We start from the raw sequence: 23,419 nt of genomic DNA on the forward strand, positions 1-23,419 counted from the left end.
TCTTTGAAGGTTGAGCAAATAAAGTGAAATAAGTACTCAATGAAGAAATTACTTGCCCACTGATTTTTTAGTAAACTGGAGCCAAAGGCAGTGGTAATAATTACTCCATTGCTGAGGTCGATTATGGACACAGCTGCCTTGCTATAGTGCGATCTCTCTGTTAATCATTTTATCCACCTTTTGACCTTATAGCCAGTCATAGGACTTTCCTCTCCGGTCCACACAACATGCTCACAGCGTCAAAACAAAGACACATGATCACATGATCATAAACCCAAGTTAACTTATTTTCTAATGAAAGGTCAAGACTTTTTCAAATATATTGAGGACACAAATGTAATAATCTGTCCTAGTCAGATAGATAGATAGATAGATAGATAGATAGATAGATAGATAGATAGATAGATAGATAGATAGATAGATAGATAGATAGATAGATAGATAGATAGATAGATAGATAGACAGATAGACAGACAGACAGACAGACAGACAGACAGACAGACAGACAGACAGACAGACAGATTTTATAAATCATGAATTATAGGGTTAATGTGATGAAACCATCATGTAAAGCCCTTGGTCCACCCATGAGATGTTGAAACGATGCAGTGACTAAAAGGATCACACTAGCGCTCACTCAGCCTCAGTGCTGTATAATCACCTGCTTCACTAAACACTGTAAGGTGTGTCAAACGTGCATGACCTCACGTACTCGGTGCAGACGTGGCCAACGTGACTGGTGCGTCTCTGATGGGCGGGGCTAAGGTAGTTTTTATCTCCTTATCTCTGTCTCTAGCCGTGGAATAAGACCGTAGTGGCCGGTTAGTTTTTATGACAGTAATCTGTTAACAGACATGATCTAAAATAATGCCGAATTCGTTTGCAAAGTGTTCAAAGTTAATTGAACTTTTCTTTGTCTTCAAATGGCTTTACTATTTAATACAAATACCCCGAAATATGATGATCCCTTTGCGAGGGACGTACTTCCAAAAATATAAAGGCATGTTTAACTGGGGACTGGGAATCAACACTGACGCGCTGACCAGAATCATTGTGAGCCGGTCAGAAATTGACCTGCTGAAAATCATTCAAGAATAAAAGAGTTTTTGCAGAATTGATACAGGAGATATTGTGAAGAGAAACATTTTCAATTCTAATATTGCATTTGTAATGTAAATATTGAATGTTGTGGAAATTGGAGGGCCTTCAGTTTAATATCTGAGAAACTGCCTTATGTGGTGAAGCAAAACCTTCATCATGAAGATTTGAGATGCTGTTGTGTCCACACACCCTCGACTGCATGCAGTGTTTACTGGTGCATTCAATGCACACAAGAACAATTAAATTATAAAACATAAAACACCATCTTTCATTTTGTCTTAACTGTTTATTTCATTTTATTTGGAAAAAAATTGATCTAGTAACAGTTCCAACAGGACTGTGAATGTGAAACCAAATGCATGTGAGACAAGTATTAATTATGTGACTAGAAAATAAGACTACTTCCTGATAACACCAGTTAAAAGTGCAATTATCTCTATTGCATTTATGATATCTCCACCTGTCTATGCCACTACTGTATGAATGAGCACCACTATCATGATGGAGGTGCAGAAATAATTTTATATGCCTGTTACAACCTACACTCACCAAAACAACACAGACCTGTGGACTCAGTGGACTTATTTATTTAAATGAGATAATGGGTAGTTTACGTTATGGACAGTCAACATCAAGATGTGGGCACAGAAAGACGGCATAACTATGTATCATTAGTTTCAAAAATACTTTACTCGCAGACTGGCATGAGAGGCTCTATATAAAATACTCTGTCCATCTGTCCACACAAGTTCTGTAAGTTCTTACCTAAAGATAAATGCTGATACAGGTTTTTTTTCCTCACAACCATTCAAATTTTTAAGTTTCACCTTAAATTACAATTTTCATTTCAACTTAAATTACATTAAACTAACTAGTTGAACCTGGGATAATTTATTAAAAATAGTAGAAAATGTCTTTACTTATTTTGACGAGTTAAAGCAATGTAAAAACATGTTGTCATAACTTATTGATCATATAATTTTTACAGTGTTGTAAAACCAAACAAGAGGTGAAAGAGCATCAAGATGAGTATCTATTTTAAGACTAGACAAACAGTTTTAGTCTGTGGTATATTTGCCATCCCTTATCTTTGCATGGTCAGTTGTCAGTCCAAATGGTGTCACCTCATTGACCAGGTTTGAACATCTACAGAAATATAAGGACAGAAATATTTAAGTCATAATCATATAGTAATCAGTGTTCTTCAGTGGTGTGTAAATAACCATGGTGCTATGGGAATAGTGAAAGCTTAAGGTCAAAATTGTTGGACAAAAAGGTTTCGGCCCTCAAAGTTACTGCTAATGCTAATCGATACAGAATATATATTATCTTCTGTGGAAATGACACAAAACTTTTAAAAAGCCTTTGACTTTGAGACTTCTACAGGCCAAAACTGACATCAGTCTTTATGTGGATTGTGTTAAATATTACAAATAAGTGTAACACAGTTTCCTTTAAGCAGCATTTTATTATAAATGACATGCCTATTATAGCTATGTTTTTACATATCAAAGATGACAATAGTGTTATTGCATATGCTGTATTTCCTTCGTTTATTTAATATTTTCATAATGTGAATGTGTTATGGCATAGCTAGGTCCATTTCTGATCTGTTTTTATCATTTTTATAGGCATATTACCCGTGTTTTAGGTCTAGTTAATCACTTAAAACATCGATGTTCTTTAATTTCTTTAAGGTAGTTTTCGTCAATATCTAACATTAACGTTTGACTGCCACCCTGTGGCAAATGCGAAAATAGACCTTGTGGCGCAAAGTAAACCTATTTTGACGGGAAATCGTCTCCACAATTATATGAACATTATCTTGGATGATGAGCTAATCACCGATTAACATACTGATCGACATGTTTTGCTTGGCGAGCACAAACATTATTTGAATGGTAATGTAGGCTATCTGATAGGCCTATGCCTTGTATTCTGAGATGCCTTTTAATGTTTTGTAAATGTTTGGGGTTGATTTAGGTTAATCAGCCTAACATATATATTATAGTCTACTGAAACATGGACTTCCAAAAAAAAAAAAAAAAAAAAAAAAAAACTTTAAACGTTCAAATCTATTCTTTGTAGTCCCTAAATTAATATAGGTCATTATAAGCTGGTTACTAAATATTTAAAATTATATTACAGACTTTATAGCTATTGTAATATTAGCATATAGATTTAGACTGAAATAATATTTTAGAAATATGAGTTAATCTACAAACAGGCTAAACTTTAAAGTCTACAGTAGACCTATTAACTATTATGGTAGCTTACATAAATGCACAATTAATATTAGTTTATGGAATTAGTAATAGCCTATTCTTATTAGAAAAAATAAATAGTAAATGTCTTCAGATCTAAATCAAGCAGAGTAAGCCACAATCAAATGCAAAGGACTGCTTTTATTTTAAAAAAAGGTTAACAAAAATAAAGTGCAATTTCAGAATATTTACATTTGGTCACTCTGGATGTTCACCAACTGACATATCTAGTATCAAACATTAAAGGAGATCTGAGGAGAACGGGGTGATCGTATGGGAGCTGTGGAGGCAAAGCCAGTCCAAACGGAGGTCCTGAAGACATACGAGGTCTTTTTGCTGAGACCAATTGACATCCCACTGCTGAAACAGGGTAATAACACTCCACTGTGCCATATTCATTTTTTGTAATAGTCATATTTAAGTTTTTTCTCTTGGTCGCTCCACATTGTGCGTCTACATAGCGTGGAGATTCCTCCAAACGCGTGCTGCGCATGCGCTTCACTTCGCGGTCGCTCTTTAAAATTGATTCTATGGAAAATGGGCCTGTGAATTTGACTTCGCGTTTGTTTTCCGCGACTGTGGAGACCGGCATGAGAGGCTCAGGAGCATAAGAATGATCTTCTTCACACTCATCCACCTGAAGTGCCTGAACGGATAGGTCAGGAAACACGTTCATTATGTATTTGAAATGTCGGCGAAACATTTTTGGAGTAATGCCACTCTCATCCACTTTCCAGAAGTTCTTTTTAGGATTTGGATAATCCGGATCGACTGGTACCTAAAAACACACAAAATAGAAAACACGGTTACTAATACACACATCAATGTGATTCGATGCTTCAAAAATAAAATACCTAGACTTAAAATAGCTTAAGTTACGCACCTTTGCAAAACACCTGTTTGATGACAGACAGACTCTGATGTTGTTCTCAATGCCTTTTTTGTCTCCGAAGACAAATGGTTCCAGCTTCTTCATTATCTGCACAAATAAGGTACAATGTTAGCCTACTTCATAGAAATGGAAGACAACACTATTAAATCTTATAGGCCTAATTCGATAATTCATGACTTATTTTAGGCTACCTGTTTGAAAGTAAGCATCTTATCCGGTGAATCTTGAATTGCATATGCAATAAGTCCGATGTATGTTCCTGTAGAGAACTTTTTGTACTTCTTCCTCGGAACGACGCTTGATCGTTGCAGCAAAACATTGAATCCTCCGTTAGTCATCATGATGAGCTCCTGGTCCAAACTCAGACTGAACACTGAGAAGATCAGCCTCCATTTATATCCAGGCTGTAGCTTTCAATTGGTCTATAGGTGTTGCATGCCATTAGTAGGCCTAACTGCTGTTCATAAAAAAGAAGTGTGAATGGCCGGGCGTTTTCTTAAGCTATATTCCTCCAAAATATGCATTGGCAGGCTACTTGCAACAAGAATGAGCTAAATTGTTGATTTACTTTGTTTTTAAGAAATAGCAGTCTAAAACAGTGGGCATATTTTAATGTTACGCCTCGTGTTTGTTTTGGACAAGCAGTCTAGCCACCCACGGTGCAAATAATAGGCCTAGATGTTACTGTATAAATAAAGGTGGATTATATTTGCTCCCCAAATTAAATACAGTAGGCTATGTGGTGTTTAATATGGTAAGTTAATTCTTTAAACTAAAAGTCTGGAGCCTATTACAAAATCTGTGTGCTTAATATATTTAACAACAGGCATTATTATTGTTATTTTTTATTACATTTATATTAATAGGCATTATTTTATTTACAGTTATTTAATTTAATAAAGCAAAGAAAACAGCTTATGACTTATAGCTTAGGCTATAACAGCTTAGGCTTTAACAAAGGGAGTTGCTAGAAATATCAGCATTTATTTACTTACTTGCTTACAATTAAGCTTTGAATATTTAAATATTTCTGCCATAACCCCAGGGTTTGGCTTGTAGACCTAATTTGATCATAATTTTAATTTTATAAGTCTCTTGTTCTCACCAATGTTGCATTTATTTAAAAATAAATAAATAAATACAGTAATGTTTAAGAAACATTTCTTAGTATCAAAGTTGTGCAGATTAATATTTTTGTGTAAAGTGTGATACAATTTTCAGGATTCATGATGGATAGAAAGTTCAAAAGAACAGCATTTAGTGCTGTCAAATAGATTAAATGCGACTAATCACACACACACATAATATATATATATATATATATATGTATATATATATATATATATATATATATATATATATATATATATATATATGTATGTGTGTGTGTGTGTGTGTGTGTGTGTGTATATATAAACAAATGTTTATGTTAGATGCGATTAATCAATTATTTACATTACTTTATTGTCCGTTTTGATGAATTTAATAGATCTGTGATTAATTAAAGTGGTCATTTATTTATAAAATAAAATCTTACTGACCCATACTTTTGAACAGTGGTGTGTATCTTAACACAGATACATAATAAAATAAATGTATCTTTGAGGCTGAAAAGTTGAACATAAGAAGGTAATTAGGTTGGGTGAATTTAAATACTTTACAAATTAACGAAGGCATACCATGGCACAAATGGAAACAAAAACAAACAAAAAAGTCATAGAATATTTATTCATATTTATTTGAGAGAGGTGTTTAATTGCACATTATCTCTCGCTAACGGGTTTTCTAATTGTGCTATTAAGTCAGCAAAGGCGTTCAACAATTATAGTGATAATCGTGCACATTACATTTGCAATTCACATGAGGATTGGGATTGAATGGTCGCGCATTGACACGCCGGAACGACAAATCTGCCTAAAGATCCTTACGGACAAAATAAACGGTAACAGACAGACGTTGTTGTACAGGGGCAGCGTAAATCGCTGTATACTAATATAGTATATTGTTTTTTCTCGTAATGTCTTTATAGTTAAAATACCTCGTAGTATAACATGTGGATGGGAAGAATGAATGAAGAAAGCTCTCCGTCTGAATATACAATTATCACTCCATCTAGAAACCAATGTGTATACACCAGCTGTTACTGGTAAGTGTGACGAAATTACAGCAATAGCTACATTTCTTATTTAATACACAGCATTTGATTTCTCTGCAGTGAGGAGAATGTGTGGAAATTGTGCGAACATGTCAAGGATCAGGGGACGTGCTCGTTGGATGAGGTGTATGCAGTCTTTATATCTAACGAAAGAAAAATGGTGAGGCTTTTTTACTCTGTCTATACGCAAATATAATAACTATGTTTGTAGTGTACAGTTTATATATATATATATATATATATATATGTGAAATTTGCAGATACCCATTTGGAAGCAAAAATCCAGTCGAGGTGATGAACCAGTATTCTGGGTAAGAACATTTTTTATATATTTTTTTTTATTTAATTTTTTACCTTGTAGTACTAATGCAATATGTCTGTGTACTTGCCTTTAGGATTACCATGTTGTTCTTCTACACACAAATAAACAAGGACAGAGCTTTATATATGATCTAGACACCGTCCTCCCTTTCCCTTGTTTACTTGATGTATATTCGAAGGAGGCCTTTCATTCTGACGAGCATTTGAAACGTGCTTTCTGGAGGTCAGCAAAGAAGGATCTGATCTGAACTGCATACTAACCATAGCAATCTCAGTCTAATGCAACTATGATTGTCTACTGTGTTTTAGGAAACTTCGTGTAATACCAGGGGACACCTACTTGAAGAAGTTTGCTTCCGATCGTTCACATATGAAGGATTCTTACGGGAACTGGCGAATGCCACCTCCAGCATATCCTTGTTTAGAGACATCAGGTTTGTTGTCAAATTATTTGATGCAATATCATAATTTGGTTTCTTTTTCCTCTCACACAGTATATCGTTTTCACAGACACTAAAATGAATCTTGATGACTTCATCTGCATGGACGCCCGAGTGGGATGTGGAGAGGTTTACAACCTTTCAGACTTTGTTCAACGCTTTGGGATGAAGTAACAAGTTTTTTGCTTTATGCCAACACTTTTGTGTTGAAAAATGTACATAAACAGAGCCTCAGGGAAAGATCCCATTAACATGGACCGTACTGTGACTAAGCAGGCCGCAAAATAGCCTACATATTTGTTGCCTGTCAAACTTTCTTTTCTTACAAATAGAACAATTCAGATCCCACATCGTACATTGTAATTCATAATTACAGTCAGGTAATAAAATCCCAAAAGGACAATCATAGTAAAATGAACGGTATGTAACATCAGTTGATGATTTGCATACTTTTTATAAAGAAATCAGTTACAAAGATGTACAAATAACAAAAAAATGCAGCATTTAAACAAACAACCAAACCGAAATGGTAAACTGTAAGCAGTTGTAGTGCTGTAGTTTTTAAACAATTGCTGCCAGGTAATCCTTCACCTCAGCAGGTGACAGTCTGCGAAATCCTGCTTCATTACAGATGCCCACCTCAATATTTTCCTCTGTCATCTGTCCTTCAAAACTCTCCTGTAGGAAAAAGTATTATATTGTTGTTTTAAGCAATCTGATATAGAAAGTTAAAGGTACAGTTCACCCAAAAATGTAAATTCAGTCATTAATTATTAACCAGTAAGTCTTTCTTTCATCTTCGCAACACAAATTAAAATCTTTTTGATTAAATCTGAGTGATTTCTGTCCCTACATTGACAGCTACGCAACTACCACTTCAAAAAGTTCATAAAGAGATTGTAAAATGAATCCATATCAACTGAGCTGTTTAGTCCAAATTTGAATAAATGAACCTCATTGGTTCTCACATGTCAAGCGAACATGTTGAGTATGGGGTCTCTGCGGAACAAAAGTGGGCGTTTTTAAATTTGTGGGTGTATATAAATCATGCAATGAAAATGATGGCCTTCACCCAACCCCACCCCTAAACCCTACCCACACTGTGATGTGGGCAAATCAGAGAACACGGTCAAAAACGCCCCTCTGTTTATGGCCTCACCCACTGATCTGGTAACTCCTATTACTGTCCTGCAGAGACCTATACTTGAACATGTTTGAGCTTCAGTTTACCACAACTGATGTGTGAGTTGAGACGAACGAGTCTCTTCAGAAAATTTGGACTAAACCGCTCAATTCATATGGATTAGTTTTACCATCTCTTTGTGAACTTTTTGAAGCATCAAAGTGGTAGTTGCGTAGCTGTCAACAGACGGACAGAAAGCTCTCAGATTTCATCAAAAATATCTTCATTTGTGTTCCGAAGATGAACGAAAGTCTTATGGGTTTGGAACGACATGAGGGTGAATAAATGATGACAGAATTTTCATTTTTGGGTGAATTATCCCTTTCATAGTTATTTAGAGATGAATTCACCTTTAAAGTTAAGATGGCGGTGTGTATAGCATCTTCAAGTTCCAGATCTTCATTGTATCTGTAACAAAATGATACAAAGCTATGCTGTAAAAAACGTGCAAAATCATCTTCCCATTTTTGTACCTTAAAGGAGAACTCTGGTCAATTTTAACATTGAGCTCATTTTTTGTACATATGGAGTGCTGTCAATACAGAGAACAACGACAAAATTCGGTGTTGCCTTCACCGAGTTATTCTATTTTTAAAATTTGCACCCTGTTGACTTCAATGGGGCAAGTACTTAACCTGCTTTTAGGCTCTTAACATCATTGATGTGTCATTACAAGTGCACTGAAAATGTGAGTGATTCCTTCTGAGTGAACACGAGTGGATCTGACTGCAGTAGATGTGAAAGATATGTATAAAAATGATGTTATTTAAGCCAGCGCAAATACCTGTGTTTACATCCTGTTTTTCGGTTGAAGTCCAAAGTAGTCAATTGCCGAGTTCACGCACGTGATCATTGGTAACTAAACCTATGCTTGTGAACTCGGCAATCGATTACTTTGGACTTCAACCGAAAAACAGGATGTAAACAGGTATTTGCGCTGGCTTAAATAACATCATTTTTATTCATATCTTTCACATCTACTGCAGTCAGATTCACCCGTGTTAACTCTAAAGGAATCACTCACATTAGCTGTGCACTTGTAATGACACATCAAGGATGTTATGAGGCTAAAAGCAGGTTTAAACATTGCCCCATTGAAGTCAACAGGGTGCAAATTTTAAAAATAGAATAACTCGGTGAAGGCAACACCGATTTTTGTCGTTGTTCTCTGTATTGACAGCACTCCAAATGTACAAAAAAATGAGCTCAATGTTAAAATTGACCGGAGTTCTCCTTTAAGAAAAACCTACACATTACAATAATTCAACCCGCCAACATGTTGATGATTTTAATACCTTTTCTCAAGGAATGTTTTTCCATTCACATAGTTCTTTCCCATCGCTGTGGCTTTCCAGGCGAAGTATGCTCCCTGTGGGATATCAACGATTGAGAGATGAGTTTATAAAATAAATGGTTGCATGTCAATATTATATGATGAAAAGAATAAACAAACAGTAATGAGAATGTTTTGATTGCTATTTATTTGTTGTACCGATGGGTCTGACTGGAACAAGTATGGTCGGTCCTCGTCCCAACCGGCAATGAGAAGAGAGACTCCAAATGGGCGCACGCCTCTATAAAACACTACACTTAAATTACTACAAGAGCTCTAATTCAAGTCTAGTATGATAATAAAAGATGTAAAGAAGTAACATACCCTGACTGTGTGTATTCTTGCATAACAGAAGCCACTCTCTGTACCAGCTGACCTGTGGGGATTGGCTCTTGGTATACCAGGAAATACTGCTGAGCCAGCTTTCTTGCTCTTCTGACCAGCACCCTGTCAAAAGAGATCATTCCTTACATCGTCAGCTGTTAATGTTCCAACTGAACACTCAAGAAGGGCTCGTTTTAAAAGCTTTCCATTTTTAGAACAAAGCAACCATTCATTATAAATAATGCACTTTTTTAATACCTGTAGTCAGGACCCATTCCACTGTACACTATGCCGATGTGTTTGGTTATTGGTTCAACTTTGTGCACGCTCTGTTCATCGTACAATATGGACTTCTGTTTCTTCTCAGTTGCCAGCACAACTCCATTTGATGCTGCAAAAAATGACAAAAGGGCCTTCAGAGCAAATTTACACAATACGTATGGAGAAGAAACATACTGTAGGAATGTAGCCTAGGTCTTAAACTGAATTTTAAACCCTTAATAAAGAACATAAGGTGTCTTTACACAGCCACGTGAACTGGAAGTAGCAACTGATTTTATTTCAGTGCTGTTTAGTATTTCCAAGTGAAATGAAATATTGAAATGAATAAATAAAATGCCGTCAAACTGACATCATCGGAAAAGCAACGCCATTCCAGCCCGTAAGTAACTTTTCAGATTTTGATTAAAGATTACTACGACAATTTTTTTTCTGTGTATTAACTAGCACAGATTAATTGTTCACCCTAAGACTAGTAATGTGCGCTAACAAAGTCAATAGGGTCAATTTTGATAACATTCTCCAAATTCAATGTAAAGAAATTCAAATATTAAAGCCAGACGAAATCATGCCAGCTCTGACCCACCTCAGCTCCTAGTGTCAACGTATACAGTTGTATTTGCTGTGTAACTTTGACAATAGACAGTTTCCAGTTTCTGGTTTATATACAGTTTTAATGTAACTCTATGTTTAAGACACATTGCAAGAAATGTAAGCATGTCAGCCTCAAGATTTCATGAAGAGGATCTGCTTTTGACTCAAATACTGGATTCAGCACTCAGTTTACACTCAGCAACTCAATGGATGGTTTGAGTAGGTGGTGAAAGATGTTCATGGTTTGTGAAGTTTGTGATGCACTGATCTACACAGACTTACCTTTGATTCCTACAGATGGAGCACCGGCTGCTACAGCGGACAGAGCATATTCAATCTGCACCAGTTTGCCAGAGGGGCTGTGTTGATAATAAGAATAATAAAAAAGTACATGAGAGAAATGCACCTGAAACGTATCTAAACTGAAACTGATTGCAAATTATGATTTTTTTATTTATTTTTACAAATACGTATCTATAATCAAGACTATAATCAATGTACTTCATGTTGATTCTGAACTCATGCATTTTTTCCCCTTCAAATTCATAGATGAAAAGTAAAAAAAAGTTAACAAAAAACTTGAACATACTTTTTAAATTGCTTGTAAATGAATATAAGCTAGTACACATCACAAAAGATTAAAAGATAAACAAGATTATATTCTTAGCCAACAGAATGTGCAGTAAAACACTAAACAAAGCAATAACGGTACATAACTTAAGTAAAAACTAACCAACACTGACATTGGAAAATTAATAAAAGTCAAAGTTTCATATAACTAACACCGTGACAGTGCAACTCCGATGTGAATTAAGATTAAGTACATTTTAAACACATGTTGGGAAAAAACACAATTATTTCCCTTGAATGCATGCAAAAATATATGTATAATGAAAAATTACAGCCAAATATCAATCTATAAATTACATAATTACCTAAATGTTGTGAGAGAAAAACTGTATCCTCGATCTGCCATTTTTGTCTTTTGCTTCGGAAATCCACCAAAACAACTTCCGCGAAATGTTTGAAAAAACACTCGTCAAGATAAAAGTCATGTACAATTAAACTTAATAAAAACAGACCACTAATTGTGTTTTACAGACATTTGTCGGTGCGTACGTTTCGGAGGAATAAAATCATGATAAACATAAAACAAGACTATTGTTATAGCATGAACACCAACCTTATTTAAAACCAACATTGGACATATATTAAGATCTACACATTCTGCAAAGATTCAGAAATGTGTAAAGATATTGTAAACTGTCTTGTAAAAAAGATTTATATGGCGGTAATTTCCAAAGCATTATTTTAATCCTAGTCTTTCCATTGCTAAATCACAAAATGTACTTTACAGAGATTAAGCTTTTTTATTTTTTCATGTTTTATTTTTATTGTATTTGATTTGATGTAAATAATACGTTATTATTGCCTTTGTATGTTCATTGTTAAAAAGAGATTGCAATAAAAAATGAATAAAAAAGTCTTTCCATTTCACTAACATGCGTACAACCTGTTCGAAACATTTGAATCAGTGAATCGTTTTACGAATGAATTGATTCTTTTGATTTGCAGATTCAGAGTGCTTCGTTTCAGCCACACCGAGATAAACACATTTTCACTAGGAAGTAACAACGAATACAACTCATGCACACAATTTAAAAAACGAAAATAAAGTTAATAAAGTTATTAGCCAACTTACACGTCTCTGGCCTGCTTGAGGACAGTTTGAGTACTTTTATTATGTAAGTGCTTTGACGGAAGCTATTAAACGCGTCAGCAGTGGAGATTGACTTCCTATCGTGTCTCAACGCCGAGGTATTGTCTTTAAATATTGATCAATCTGCTATATCTCATCATATAAGTCTCATTTTGTTGGTTTTACAAACGTTTTGGTTTATGGTGATGTTATTTTTAAGTCGATTGTTTTGCTTATTGCAACTATGCGGCTTAGATCAGTTTTAAAGAAGGCGTGTGAGCTACACGCTAATGTGATCTTCGCGGTCTCTAGCTACTCTAATTTAGTTTTATTTTTTAAACCAGGGTTATACTTCATGGGGAAAACATTGCTCGTCATTTATACATTTCTGAAGGATTAATTTACATCGATTATATATACGTATGGCGACATTTAAAATGTATGTTTTAATAAACTCCTAAACCAGATTATCCTATATAACTCCCTGATGCAAATGTAATATATATCTTTTTAGTCATCTTTAATGGGAAAATTCGCCTACCAAATGAAAATGTCCTCATCGTTTGCTCATCTACATGTTGTTTCAAACCTGTATGGCTTTCCTCAGTCTCATTCACCATTGACTTTCTCTGTATGGAGGGAAAGGTGGCTGATATGTCAGCATTATATCTGTCTACTTGAGTGAGTACATTATACCTTTTTTCAGAGAAGGCCATGGCTCGAGGGCAACAGAAGATCCAGTCTCAACAGAAGAACGCAAAGAAAGCAGCTGAGAAGAAGAAAGGTCAAGGAGCGGACCAGAAGACTGCAGCCAAAGCAGCACTGGTCCACACATGTCCTGTCTGCAGGGTGAGGGACTTGAGTTGTTTTCTAAAAAGCAATATACCCCAACCTGGCCAATCCTTGCTGAGAATGTGGTTATTCCCAATTGTATAGACACAGATGCCAGATCCCAAGACGTTTAAACAGCATTTTGAAAGCAAGCACCCAAAGTCTCCTATGCCTCCTGAGCTGGCAGATGTTCAAGCCTGAAGGAGACAAGAAACCAACATGGACCTAACACAGGGGTGAGTCTAATACAGATATTATTGGATTCATAAAAGCTGTATTGGTTATTAGAATAGAATAATTGTATATGTCTGCCAATATGGCATAATCTCATGATTATGGTTTAAATTTCAGACCCTGGGGAAAGAAACATGATTTGATTCTGCCGACTAACTCGACTTGCTGTATCACAAACATGGACAGAGATCTTGGGTTGGACTCCAAGCACACCAGCACACTTTTTTTTTCTTCTTTTTTTTTTTTTTTTTATATTTTTATATGTGCGTATTGCTTCCATCTCTTCAGAGTGTGCTGTGACCCAACAGTTTCATTGCCATTTGCTGTAACTTGTCATATTTATTCACCACTTTTCCAATGCCTTGTGGTGCTTGGTCCCTGAAAAGTATGATTTTAAAATATCATTAGGTGCTTCAATCCATAAAACTGTATGTGCCCTGATATTTTAACTGTGAACCAAATTGGAGAGGTGCACCACTGTGTGTATTAATAGTATTGACCAGGATTTAGATTGAGATGCATTTATTGACATGCTTAAATTGATCACAAATGCGGTAAATTTGCACCTGTTCAAATAGTCAGAATAATGAGTCGGGACCCACAAACACGCTTTTGTTACTTTGTTTTCTAAAGTTTTCAATAAATGTATATGCATATAGTACATATGTGTCATGGTTACTAGCAAGAACATCCAGAGGATAGATTTTTCTTTCTTTCTTTTTTTTGGTGACTCTTCAAAAAGTAGAACTTCATGGTAAAATTACAACTGTTAAACAAGCTGTAATAGTATATGTTCTCACACTAATGTGAAAATAGCTCTTTAGCATTGGAGTTATTTCAGTTTATGCATTCAGTAGTTGTTTAGCATCACTGTCTTTTCAGGTACTTTGAGCATCCATACCACAATGGTAGACTCTGTACTGCCACCTATCAATGTGGATCAGCATGATCTTCTCAGAGTTTTATGTAAATGACAAAGATAATGGCAGATCTATGCAATAATTGATTCTCTTACCATACCAAAAAAGATGCAACTTGGGCAGCACTACTTCATCACAATTGCGTTTATCTCATAATTCTGACTTTTTCTCAGAATTGTACGATATAAATAAAATAAAGTCCAATTCTGAGGGGAAAAGTCTCATTTTTTTGTCAATGTCTTTGTCTTACAGTGCGCAATTTCGTGTTGTCATAATTGCGATATATAAACTTTGTCACAGAATTCTGAGAAAAAAATAATTGCGAGATGTAAACTCGTTGTAGCGAGGAAAAAAGTCTTAATTGTGAGATGAAAAGTCGCATTTATCTTTTGTATTCAGTGGCAGAAACAAGCTTCCATAAAATCTCCCGTTGTTGTGTTCCCTTATCTTATTTTCAATATTCATATCACCAAACTGTAAGTTACTAGCGTATCTCTAGAGACGACCGCCAATAAGCGTGAGGATTCTGTCCGACATCATGACCCTCACCATATACAATACACTTTATAGACCATATTCCCATCATGCCATATTCACAGCAGCCAGTGCCATCTTTGATTTTAAACGGGAATGAAAGCGAGGCTGGGAGGGATAGATGCATTTGTTCACTGGGTTGAATACTGTAATTAAATGTATTTTTTGGACTGTTCTGCTGATAAAACACTCCAAAAATATCTTTCCAATAAAATTCAGTAGACTAAAAACGCGAGACAACATGAGCTGTGGAAAATGAGTAATCTAGGAGCTTTATACAGCTTTTACATCGGATGCCATTGAAAACACAGTAAGTCTATCCTTATCAGCCTCACTTTCATACCTGTCGTTGCGCTGCTCTGAATAAGGTCATGCAAGTGTACACCATTCAGATGACTTCACAAAACACAACGTGTTTCTTGTGACATTTAATGCTTATTAAAATGATTTGGTCCATGTGTGCAGCCTTAAGCGCCAGTCAAACGAAATTTGTCTTTTCTTCACTAGCGTGTGGGTGGTTAAAGTTATTTTTTCCGTGGCTATGTGAATGGTAACATGAAGTGCCTGGCTGTTCAGCTATATTCTACACATGAAAACTTGTACAGTTTAAGTGTAAGACAACTGCAAAATATGTATATATTTTTATTTTTATTATGGGATGATTCCAACCTTAAATCCACTCACAATAAAATTGTGGCAAATATGCTGATAAACCATCATGACACTTTAACTATCATTTGTCAATCATTTGGGACAAGTAAGAGCACTCAAATTTGGCTAAATAAATCTTTTAAACACTGTATATTACATAATGGTGCCTCTGAGTATTATAACAAATCTACATTTGTTTCAGATTTAAAACTTGAATGTCCAATAGAAATACTGTGTAAAGGAGGTTATAAGCAGCCACAGTTCTTGACCACCATGTTTCGATGTTTCTTGAGAATAACGTTGTTGTTGTCGTCGTAGAAGAGCACAGAGATGGGACTGAGTTTGGTTGGAGCGCAGCAGGCCTTGGGCACTTCATCTGGTCTGAGAAGGTGAACCTGCCAAAGGAGTCAGTACAGTTGAGAGAGGCATCAAAAGTATGGCCCAAAAATAGCCCAATGTGATTTTATTCGTAGAGGCGGCCCAATTTACTAAATTTGTACATTTGTGGGGGGAAATTAACTCGCAGCAACAACTTAAAGTAGCCTAATTTCACAGGAAAACTGCAGACTTGGCAACACGGCATGTATTCAACCAGCTAGGAAAATTGATAAAATACATAAAGAATCAGTTCATTTTCAAAGGGCGTTGAAGTGAAATGTTAAAAGTAAAGATTACGCACCAAAAGCTGGATCGTGGCATGGTTTGTGGCATTCATACAAGAGCCCAGAGGATAATCACATTCCCCATCACAATAATACGCAGAGTAACCTGTAGGGGCCAAAACCCAGTCCTGAAAAAGTAATTTTATTAAATAAATTATAAACACTCCTGGGACTTCACTTTGTATTACTCCGCTCTATCTGTCAGTCTGTACATTAATGGTGTGGATTTCTCAGTGACTCTTTCTACAGGTTACATCAATAAGCCAATAGCTAGCAACAAGTGACTTTTCATGAGTGACTCATTGAATCATTCAAAACACTGAATGCAAGCTTTAATTCTGCTTTTACTTGTTTAGAACTATATCCATTGGCCAAATCACCTTTCAGTACTGTGTGTAACCTGTGACTCAAAATGAACTTTTTGTATATTGTATATTGTATAACTGTATAAAAGTCAGGCAGTCTCACCTTCCAGCCAAGGTCGCTGAAGCTGACGTAGAGTTCATGTTTCTTACAGGCCTGGCGTCCACTGTTGGCGTGATTTTGGTCTGGAAAAAGTGAGACGATCACAGCTCAAAGACAAATCATTTCATATGCTTCTTAAAACACAATCTGCCTCTTAAACCGCTTATTGTGGCTCACCATATATGCCGGGTCTGTTTGGGTGTGGTAGGTCGTACTTTGGTTTTTTCTTGCGTGGATTGTTGTGTCTCAGAGCTCGAGGTGGGCGGCAAGGGGCTTGACTAGCTCTGAAGAACGTCACCATGAAAGGCTGTTTGGAGCGTGGCCCGCGCCGACCCACCAGACCCACCCATGCGGCTGACAGTGACCGGTCTGAAACAAGATCTCAGCATTTGGCCAATGGCACAGACCATGTTTTGCTACTTTTTCCAGACTTTAACACTTCATGTTAGAGCAGAATTCCAGCAAATATCCAAAACTCCTTCAATAATATTTGGTTTGATGATTAATCTGACAGTAGCAAGAAAACATTTAACAATATATGTTGTATTATTTCAAACTGTGGAGATTGAAACTCAGTGAAATCAAGTTGAAGGACCTAAGGGAGAAGAACATTTATATCAGTGATATATCTGAAATGAGGAGGCAAAGTCCTCCCAGTTTGTTTATATACAGTACTGTGCAAAAGTCTTAGGTGTCTTTAGTGTCTGTGTACTGTGTCTTTAGGAAATATCAGTTTACATTTCAAAACATTCCTTTTGCCATTAATTGTTATAATCCAGAGAGATTATAAAGATATATATATATATATATATATATATATATATATATTATTTTTTTATATTAACATTGTAATATGTTAACATTGTAATATGTAATTAATGTTCTTTTTATTACAACCAAGTATAAATCTCAAATTGGTGTTTTTAAGCATTTTTACATTTATTCCAAAATAATAACTAAAGGCAGTAATCCTTTAAACAATACATTTTATTTGTGAACTAATGTTCAGCTGTTCTTTTTTAATGGTGAACGTATTTTCGGATCATCAGTCATCAAGCTCAGTAAAATGAACCTTTAATTTCAGCAATCTGAAAAACCCAACAGTTTCCATGTTTTCAGGCCATTTCAACTTTGTTTTTTGCAAAGTTGTTTACTTTTTATTTAGTCATCCTATAATGTTGTTCATTCAGACTGATTTGCAAACGTTGAACAGGCACGAAAACAAGAGGTGGGATTATCACACGAAACTATCATATCCAATCATTGCCTCCTCTCACCTCCTCCCGCATGCTTTAGGGGGTCTGTTAAAACTCAACGGGCTCAGGGGAGGCAAGAGAGACGGGGCGTCCCATTGCAACTTTACCTGCTGGTGTTGCTGTTAAACAGCGTTACTTTAGAAAAACAAGTGATTTATACACTTTTTGTCACATTTTGTAATATTTGCATTGTTTTATATTTGCAATATGGATTATTTTCTCATCCAAATTTTTTGAGGAGGCACTGCCTTTCTTGCCTCCTCGGATATACATATTGCTTGTTAAAATAAATATTATTTTTGCGATGTTACGTGGTTTGACTGGGAAACCCCCAAATGGGTTAGGAGACAATTCAGACCCTTCCCAACTTTCCACTTTACAGTTCTATGGGGTGCCATACACTCTTATGAAGCACAAATCAGAGCGGACATAAGGAATAGCTCACCCTCCTCAGTTTCCACGTAAAGGCGGATGCCCAGGTTGCACCGCGGGTGGAGAAGCCAGCGATTGCTCGCAGAAGTCACATCAAACGCCAACCAGCCCTCCTGACCCGCAGGCACAGACTGCATGTCCAGCAACACCAGCTCAGGCTCCCTGTCAAACCACAAGATCAACATGCCGTTCCCGTTATAATGACCGATGACGGCTCTCACTGATGAATCGATGAATGCACAAAGAACTATTTTTGGAGTTCTGGTTCCTAAACACTAAAATCAAATGCTAGTATAATTCTCAATATTGTATTAAATGTCTTGTATGTGTACTGGCCTGTGTCTTTTCTCCCTCTGGATTTCATAGACAGAGATATGAAGGGTGCGGTTTGCACGCCAACCCATGGTAAGAGTTTTATAGATACGAAACTCTGCAGCGGTGACCGTCTCTCCCTGAGGAAGAGGAGTGAGATCGAAGCGGAACTCCTTCCAGTACGGCCGAGGCTGGAGCAGATCCTTCTCCTGCTCCACTGCGTTCACAAAGACAGAGAGGGAGTTAAACAGAGCGTGTGTCGAGCGAGTGTGAAGACACTTGAGATGAAGAAGATATGTTGGAGGGGTGATTGGCAGGAGAAGATGGGGAACAGAAAAGGGAAGATTAGTTCTGGTTCTGACTGACACCCACGGCCTGAGCTCTGCACTGGAGTAATTACAGGAGTTGTGGAACAGCAGTCGCTCAGAGCACCACCACTAATTACAGTCCAGCGCTCTATTTTTAGAGGAGTGCCCAACAGTATTTTCATCCACTTCATCTCATCTTTTTTTCTGCCTTTCAGTGGGGCCTGTAATTCCCCACAGCTGTGTGCCCACTACAACATCTCTGGTTCCATGAAGAGCTTTTACCAGTGAAAAAAAGGTTCTTCACAGTGGAAAATGTTTCTTTTAAGAACTTCACCGAATGGAGAACCTACAAAAACCCTCTTTTGGAACCCTGTCTGATCGCTTGGAAAAGCAAGACCTCTCATCAAAAAGCCACATGATTTGAGGCATCATTCATGTTTGTAGCACAAACAGTTCCGCAGCGAAGTTTCAAACGGGTTTGTTTAAATCACCAACCACCTGAAGAATGAGCAATTATAATAGCGGCGCTTGTCTAAGCGAACACCACTGGTTAAATTTGAGAAAGGGGTGATACTGACCGATGATAATGGGGCAGAAAGATATGCAGTAATTGTAAATAGGATGTTAAACTCTTGTTTGTTTCGGACAGATAAGTATCGTCTGTGTTTGGGCTGAGACAGGAAGAGATGATGGAGTGATTGTGCGTCTGTCTCGTTGTCAATACAAGCTCTCAAAATCACTGGCAAATCTCACTGTATATGAATAACTATCTGGATTGTAATATTGTATTTTTGTTCTGTAAAATAATATTCTCACTGTATATGAATAACTATCTGGATTCTAATATTGTATTTTTGTTCTATAAAATAATATTTTCACTGTATATGAATAACTATCTGGATTGTAATATTGTATTTTTGTTCTATAAAATAATATTTTTACTGTATATGAATAACTATCTGGATTGTAATATTGTATTTTTGTTCTGTAAAATAATATTCTCACTGTATATGAATAACTATCTGGATTGTAATATTGTATTTTTGTTCTGTAAAATAATATTCTCACTGTATATGAATAACTATCTGGATTCTAATATTGTATTTTTGTTCTATAAAATAATATTTTCACTGTATATGAATAACTATCTGGATTGTAATATTGTATTTTTGTTCTATAAAATAATATTCTCACTGTATGAATAACTATCTGGATTCTAATATTGTATTTTTGTTCTATAAAATAATATTCTCACTGTATATGAATAACTATCTGGATTCTATTGTATTTTTGTTCTATAAGACAATATTATTTACAAAATATTAGGAAACCAATCACTGAAACCAGACTTAAAATTTGCCATTGTATTAGTTAAAATATCAAACCAAATGGCTTCTGCAAATAAAATGTGCTAGATGTGTTCTCAGAACTAACTACTTTTTAACTTTCTTTTTTCTGTAATGAGTTTTAATAATATAAGTTTTATATATGTTGATATATATTTGTCTACATGCAAAGTTCTGTGGAAACTCTCAAGTTCACATAATCACTGGTGTACTTCATCACATTTACACATGGAAGCCAGTTTCTGCCACACACACACACACACACACACACACACACACACACACACACACACACACACACACATATATATAAAATAATAATAATAATTTCCTGTAATTGTGACTATATCCGCCAGTGTGACTGTTTATTATTTAAACTTTATTTCACAATTAGGGCCTACTCTTTTAAACATTTTGTTTCATGGCAAAAATTGGCTTTCATTTTAAAACGTGTTTTTATTGGTAACTAAAACTAAATCTAATAAAAAAAAATCTTAATTAAAATAAAGCTGAAATAAAATAAATATTAGATGAAAACTTGAAAATGAAAATTAGAAATGTTGCTCTTGTAACAAAACAAAACTGAATGCTAAATTGAAATATATAAAAAAAACCTGAAACTAATAAAAATAACAAAAGCATATAGCAAAACTTATTCCAAAATTTAAATTCAAATTGAAAATATGAAAATAAAAGCTAATTCAAAATATGAATAAAAGCTACAGTAGTATAAAAATTATTTTAGTTTGACAACCAGAAAGTGTGCAAAAAAGTCTTTGTTGTTTTCTAATTTGAAGCCCAAAAAGCTTTCCATGGAAAAATACTTTGTGTTGTCGTTCCTTTAAATAAACATTCAATTAACATGACATCTACATATTTTAAAGTGTGGTTTATGTCCACGATACGTGTGTAGTAAGTGAGGACTCCTGTTAACCCTTAACCAGCTGTCACTCACCCAGGTTGACAAAGCTCATGACCGTGTCCGCCTCGCTGACCACCGTGCCGAGGGGCGGCGTGTGCGTGCTTAAGGTGGGCAGCGCGGCCTGACTGAACACTTCCGGAGTGAAGCCCATTCCCGGCCCATCGTCGGCCTCGGACGACACGGCGTGGTAAAGGTCAAGCATGAAGAGCGGGGCGGAGGAAGGGGGGCGCAGTGGCGGGTGAGGTCTGGGCCGTCCCGGTAGACCCAGAATGGATAAAATCTCCTTCTGCATCTCCTTCTTTTCGCGACCGCTGAGCCTGCGGAAGCTGGAATGAACCACTCCTTCCACCTGACCCCAAACACACAGCAACATGCACAGAGGGAGGAAGATGGCCAGAGGGAACAGTCGGGTTCTCTTGCTCTCCGTCCTCCCTCTGCTGCGGCGTGAGGACACAAACTCAACCGCACGCTCTTGTTTGTCCATTGGTGTGGCATTAGAGCTCTGCTCCATCGCAGCCGTCTATCTAGATTATCCTGGTATTTGTCCCTCCGAAACCTCTGGGTGTTCACCCGACGTCGGTCTTCTCTGGAATGGTCTGACTACCGTCTTGAAACTCAACTCTGAACAACACTCAAACGCCTGAGCCACTCAGATTCCACAGCAGTCATCGTTATTTGGAAGAGAGCAATGTTTACTGCTACGGGCTGCTCAGTTTATCGCCTCTTGACAGTCATTCCTCATTCTGTCGCTTTATTTACCAAACCACAGGGCATCTCTCATAGTCTATAGTGCGCTTACGGAGCTGGACGGCAAACAATGTCCTAGAAACTGGAAGAGAAAACAAACACGTCTTACTAGAAGCCCAACTCCTTTCAAAGGTGATCTCTAAGTTGGAAGGACTGAAGCACAATGTGAAATTAAAGTCTTTGGGTAGAGCTAAAAACAGAGGGCCGCACAAACATCAGGCTTCAAAGGTTCCTGGATCAAACACAACACCTGCTTCTGCTCCTTTTGAGAAGACGTGAGACGCTACTCCAAGCTGATGAAATTATTTGAACGACAAAAAGTTAGAAAACCCTCTTTGCAGTAATCAATCAATGTTGGATTTAAACGTTTAATCCAGTGTGCAGAAATATCCAAGACTCCTGGAAAATGAAAGAAGAAAAAAACAAATCCACAATTTTGAGTAAGTTGTTCAGAATAGTGTCACTGTCCCCAAACGTTTTTCTGGATTTTGAAGTTCCCAGTGGACTGTGGTATTCTTAGCCTGCGTGCTGCTTGTGCTGAAGGCACAATCTGAACATGGGTGACCTCCTTCCCTCCAACATACACGCTTACGCAGAGGGAGTGTTTCTAACTTCTGAATCCTCCTCCCTCTCTTCCTTCTCACCTCAGTCTCCATCTACCCTATCAAACCGGCCCATCTTCTACACATACCTCACAAATTGCTGGCAATTATCATGTGGTTTGGGGATGAAGATGTGATCCAGCCTTTGCACAGACTAGAACTGAGCTCTTATGGCTAGGGTAATATGAAAACTATATTTATATTGTGGTTTCAACAGTAGCCAAGAAGTGACAGATCACTGCGGTTTCACCGAAGAATAAAAACTTGGTGTGGATATAAGATGAAAATGAACTTAAAAGTGTCCATGCAAACAGGTAGTTGAAATACAGGTCTGTAGTTCATACACATAGTTTTATGATATATTTTTTTGAAAAACAATATTACTCTATTTTTATTTTTTTTTTTACATAACAGGGCTATGTAAGTAAAAAAAAAACGGATTATTGCACGTCTGCAACCTAAAACCTTGATATGCAATGACTTTATACTCATTATATATTTATATAAATAGAAATGAATCATGTAGAAAACGTGTATATGCACAAAACAAATATACATTGAAGGGGTCATATAATGTCATTTTTGTACAAGCTAATATGATTCTTTAGGGTC

At 36.4% G+C, this 23,419-nt stretch overlaps 5 protein-coding genes across 7 annotated transcripts; 2 read left to right on the forward strand and 3 right to left on the reverse strand.

Moving 5' to 3' along the window:
* Positions 1 to 3,345: 3,345 nt before the first annotated feature.
* LOC308697412 (forkhead box protein Q1-like) lies at positions 3,346 to 4,666 on the reverse strand. The gene is made up of 3 exons (XM_081376625.1): positions 4,449 to 4,666; positions 4,249 to 4,344; positions 3,346 to 4,143 (listed from the first exon to the last, which is right to left on the reverse strand). The coding sequence occupies exons 1-3, from the start codon at positions 4,596 to 4,598 to the stop codon at positions 3,577 to 3,579; spliced, it is 813 nt and encodes a 270-aa protein (XP_081232751.1). The 5' UTR covers positions 4,599 to 4,666; the 3' UTR covers positions 3,346 to 3,576.
* On the forward strand, positions 3,586 to 7,829 carry ntaq1 (N-terminal glutamine amidase 1). 3 transcript variants are annotated; one of them, XM_081376628.1, is made up of 7 exons: positions 3,586 to 3,735; positions 6,287 to 6,403; positions 6,473 to 6,572; positions 6,673 to 6,723; positions 6,808 to 6,956; positions 7,043 to 7,167; positions 7,244 to 7,583. In XM_081376628.1, exons 2-7 carry the CDS (start codon positions 6,309 to 6,311, stop codon positions 7,345 to 7,347), a joined length of 624 nt encoding a protein of 207 aa, XP_081232754.1. In that variant the 5' UTR covers positions 3,586 to 3,735; positions 6,287 to 6,308; the 3' UTR covers positions 7,348 to 7,583. The 3 variants fall into 3 exon arrangements, with proteins under 3 accessions (XP_081232754.1, XP_081232755.1, XP_081232753.1); XM_081376629.1 differs by lacking the exon at positions 3,586 to 3,735 and adding an exon at positions 3,871 to 4,023; XM_081376627.1 differs by lacking the exon at positions 3,586 to 3,735 and adding an exon at positions 6,116 to 6,199 and having other exon boundaries at positions 7,244 to 7,829.
* psma2b (proteasome 20S subunit alpha 2b) lies at positions 7,612 to 12,633 on the reverse strand. Its single transcript, XM_081376626.1, has 8 exons — positions 11,822 to 12,633; positions 11,169 to 11,245; positions 10,272 to 10,404; positions 10,014 to 10,136; positions 9,849 to 9,930; positions 9,652 to 9,725; positions 8,707 to 8,764; positions 7,612 to 7,851 (listed from the first exon to the last, which is right to left on the reverse strand). Exons 1-8 carry the CDS (start codon positions 11,860 to 11,862, stop codon positions 7,735 to 7,737), a joined length of 705 nt encoding a protein of 234 aa, XP_081232752.1. The 5' UTR covers positions 11,863 to 12,633; the 3' UTR covers positions 7,612 to 7,734.
* A 9-nt stretch (positions 12,634 to 12,642) lies between these two features.
* LOC308697415 (zinc finger protein 706) lies at positions 12,643 to 14,791 on the forward strand. Its single transcript, XM_081376630.1, has 4 exons — positions 12,643 to 12,704; positions 13,292 to 13,434; positions 13,522 to 13,652; positions 13,768 to 14,791. The coding sequence occupies exons 2-3, from the start codon at positions 13,300 to 13,302 to the stop codon at positions 13,615 to 13,617; spliced, it is 231 nt and encodes a 76-aa protein (XP_081232756.1). The 5' UTR covers positions 12,643 to 12,704; positions 13,292 to 13,299; the 3' UTR covers positions 13,618 to 13,652; positions 13,768 to 14,791.
* Positions 14,792 to 15,851: 1,060 nt separating this feature from the next.
* On the reverse strand, positions 15,852 to 22,392 carry bmp8a (bone morphogenetic protein 8a). The gene is made up of 7 exons (XM_081375972.1): positions 21,492 to 22,392; positions 18,903 to 19,099; positions 18,584 to 18,728; positions 17,060 to 17,251; positions 16,886 to 16,965; positions 16,435 to 16,545; positions 15,852 to 16,150 (listed from the first exon to the last, which is right to left on the reverse strand). The coding sequence occupies exons 1-7, from the start codon at positions 21,967 to 21,969 to the stop codon at positions 16,001 to 16,003; spliced, it is 1,353 nt and encodes a 450-aa protein (XP_081232098.1). The 5' UTR covers positions 21,970 to 22,392; the 3' UTR covers positions 15,852 to 16,000.
* Positions 22,393 to 23,419: the final 1,027 nt, after the last annotated feature.

Source organism: Scardinius erythrophthalmus, assembly GCF_964197995.2.
Source record: "Scardinius erythrophthalmus genome assembly, chromosome: 10".
In the NCBI taxonomy this organism is placed as follows: domain Eukaryota; kingdom Metazoa; phylum Chordata; class Actinopteri; order Cypriniformes; family Leuciscidae; genus Scardinius; species Scardinius erythrophthalmus.

Excerpts from the sequence above, each read along its gene's own strand:
- ntaq1 (XM_081376628.1), top strand. The coding sequence starts at position 6,309 with ATGTGGATGGGAAGAATGAATGAAGAAAGCTCTCCGTCTGAATATACA. Across the intron at positions 6,404-6,472 it reads GTATACACCAGCTGTTACTG|TGAGGAGAATGTGTGGAAAT; the intron begins GTAAGTGTGACG and ends ATTTCTCTGCAG. Across the intron at positions 6,957-7,042 it reads TTGAAACGTGCTTTCTGGAG|GAAACTTCGTGTAATACCAG; the intron begins GTCAGCAAAGAA and ends ACTGTGTTTTAG.
- psma2b (XM_081376626.1), bottom strand. The coding sequence starts at position 11,862 with ATGGCAGATCGAGGATACAGTTTTTCTCTCACAACATTTAG. Across the intron at positions 9,931-10,013 it reads CAAGAATACACACAGTCAGG|AGGCGTGCGCCCATTTGGAG; the intron begins GTATGTTACTTC and ends AGTGTTTTATAG. Across the intron at positions 7,852-8,706 it reads CCGCCATCTTAACTTTAAAG|GAGAGTTTTGAAGGACAGAT; the intron begins GTGAATTCATCT and ends TTTTTCCTACAG.
- bmp8a (XM_081375972.1), bottom strand. The coding sequence starts at position 21,969 with ATGGAGCAGAGCTCTAATGCCACACCAATGGACAAACAAGAGCGTGCG. Across the intron at positions 18,729-18,902 it reads GGGAGAAAAGACACAGGCCA|CCTGAGCTGGTGTTGCTGGA; the intron begins GTACACATACAA and ends TTTGACAGGGAG. Across the intron at positions 16,546-16,885 it reads TCAGCGACCTTGGCTGGAAG|GACTGGGTTTTGGCCCCTAC; the intron begins GTGAGACTGCCT and ends TTACTTTTTCAG.
- LOC308697415 (XM_081376630.1), top strand. The coding sequence starts at position 13,300 with ATGGCTCGAGGGCAACAGAAGATCCAGTCTCAACAGAAGAACGCAAAG. Across the intron at positions 13,435-13,521 it reads ACACATGTCCTGTCTGCAGG|ACACAGATGCCAGATCCCAA; the intron begins GTGAGGGACTTG and ends CCAATTGTATAG.
- LOC308697412 (XM_081376625.1), bottom strand. The coding sequence starts at position 4,598 with ATGATGACTAACGGAGGATTCAATGTTTTGCTGCAACGATCAAGCGTC. Across the intron at positions 4,345-4,448 it reads AGATGCTTACTTTCAAACAG|ATAATGAAGAAGCTGGAACC; the intron begins GTAGCCTAAAAT and ends TTATTTGTGCAG. Across the intron at positions 4,144-4,248 it reads CAAACAGGTGTTTTGCAAAG|GTACCAGTCGATCCGGATTA; the intron begins GTGCGTAACTTA and ends GTGTGTTTTTAG.